The sequence below is a fragment of the Meleagris gallopavo genome, unplaced genomic scaffold (assembly GCF_000146605.3).
Source record: "Meleagris gallopavo isolate NT-WF06-2002-E0010 breed Aviagen turkey brand Nicholas breeding stock unplaced genomic scaffold, Turkey_5.1 ChrUn_random_7180001873843, whole genome shotgun sequence".
NCBI lineage: Eukaryota > Metazoa > Chordata > Aves > Galliformes > Phasianidae > Meleagris > Meleagris gallopavo.
This window is the reverse complement of record NW_011138522.1, coordinates 6,078-7,436: the sequence shown is the minus strand read 5'-3', so window position 1 is coordinate 7,436 and position 1,359 is coordinate 6,078. Positions and strand designations below refer to the sequence as shown.

At 70.0% G+C, this 1,359-nt stretch overlaps 1 protein-coding gene across 1 annotated transcript in view; it reads right to left on the bottom strand.

Moving 5' to 3' along the window:
* Positions 1–6: 6 nt before the first annotated feature.
* Positions 7–1,359, bottom strand: part of WDR54 (WD repeat domain 54) — a 4,185-nt gene continuing 2,832 nt past the window's right edge. The window contains exons 5-7 of the mRNA XM_019611208.2: positions 1,014–1,273; positions 832–906; positions 7–389 (exon numbers count right to left, since the gene is read on the bottom strand). Of these exons, the coding sequence (XP_019466753.1) occupies positions 258–389; positions 832–906; positions 1,014–1,273 (467 nt within the window). The 3' untranslated portion in view covers positions 7–257. The remainder of the gene's footprint in view (positions 390–831; positions 907–1,013; positions 1,274–1,359) is intronic.

Below are 1,359 nucleotides of genomic sequence, written 5' to 3'. Positions count from 1 at the left end.
GGGGGGGGCAACTTCTGGCCCGGGGACCCGCCGTGCCGCAAAGCCGGGTCTCACGGAGCCAGCACGGCTCCCAGCCCGTGCTCCCCCTGCGCAGACGCCGCACCGAGGGCAGGGCTGCTTCGGGAGCGACCGATCTCAGCTCCAGCTGCGTGCAGAATCCCACCCTGCCGGGCCACGGCGCTGCGACGGAGGCGGGAGGGACGCTGGCAGCCCAGCTCTCCCTGCTGCAGCCCCACAGCGGCCCGCACGGCTCGCAGCTACACCTGGCTGTAGCAGAAGATCTCGCTGAGGTCGTAGCCGGTCACTGCAAAGGAGTTTCCCTCGGGGTCGCAGAAACGGGCGCCGCAGATCTGGGTGTCGGTGACGCACTCGGCGTGGCAGTGCTCGATCTGCGCGGAAATGCAGTGAGGGGCACGGTTAACTAAGCACGGCCTGAGCTGCCTCAGGTCTGCGCCCTCCTACGAACACAACCCCTCCGAGCAAGGGGCGGGAAGAGGAGCAGAGCTGGGCCAGCAGCACGTGGCTACAGCTGGCCGGTTCACAGCCCAGGAACCATTCCTCCCCCGTGCCCCAGGACAAGACTCGGGATCGCGCCGACGGGAGGAGGAGCCGAACCACCGCAGCAGCTCAGGCCGGGCGCCGCCTGCTTTCCGTGCAGCGCTTCAGCGCTGCGACCGCTCACGGCAGGAGCCGTAACCCTACAGCACCGACCCGTAACCCTACAGCACCGACCCGTAACCCTACAGCACCGACCCGTGGTGCCAACAGGACGGCAGCAGCCCGCAGCGCCCCGTCCAGCGTCCCTGCTGCTCGCTCGTGTCTCACGCTCACCTCAACGTCATCGGTGTCCGGGTTCCTGCTGAGCTTCCAGACGTGAACAAAGGAGTCCTCCGCACCCGACAGCAGCTGCAGGGGACAGAGAGGGGCCGTGGGCACGGCGGGGCGGGGCGGGGCGGCACAGCCTGCCGACCACGGAGCAGCCCCTGCCGCGCTGCAGGCCCACCAGGCCTCACCTTTCCTGTGGCCGGTGCCAGGTCCAGGGCATAAATCCAGCGGGCGTGTGCGCCGACCTCGGCACGCAGGCTGCCCGTCGCTGCCTCGTACAGCCGGATCTGCCCGTTGCCATAACCAGCAGCTACGATCCCGTTCCAGAGCCTCACGGAGGAGCAGGTCCAGCTGGGCACGAGGGCACCGGTCACCTCCCCCTCCTGGCTGCAGACCCGCCCGCAGGGCTGCGCATCCCCCGTCCGCCCTGCACTCCCCCCATCCCACCCTGCCATCCCCCCGTCCGCCCTGCCATTCCCTCCGTCCCGCCCTGCCGTCCCCCGTCCGCCCTGCGTCCCCCGCCGCTTTGGACTT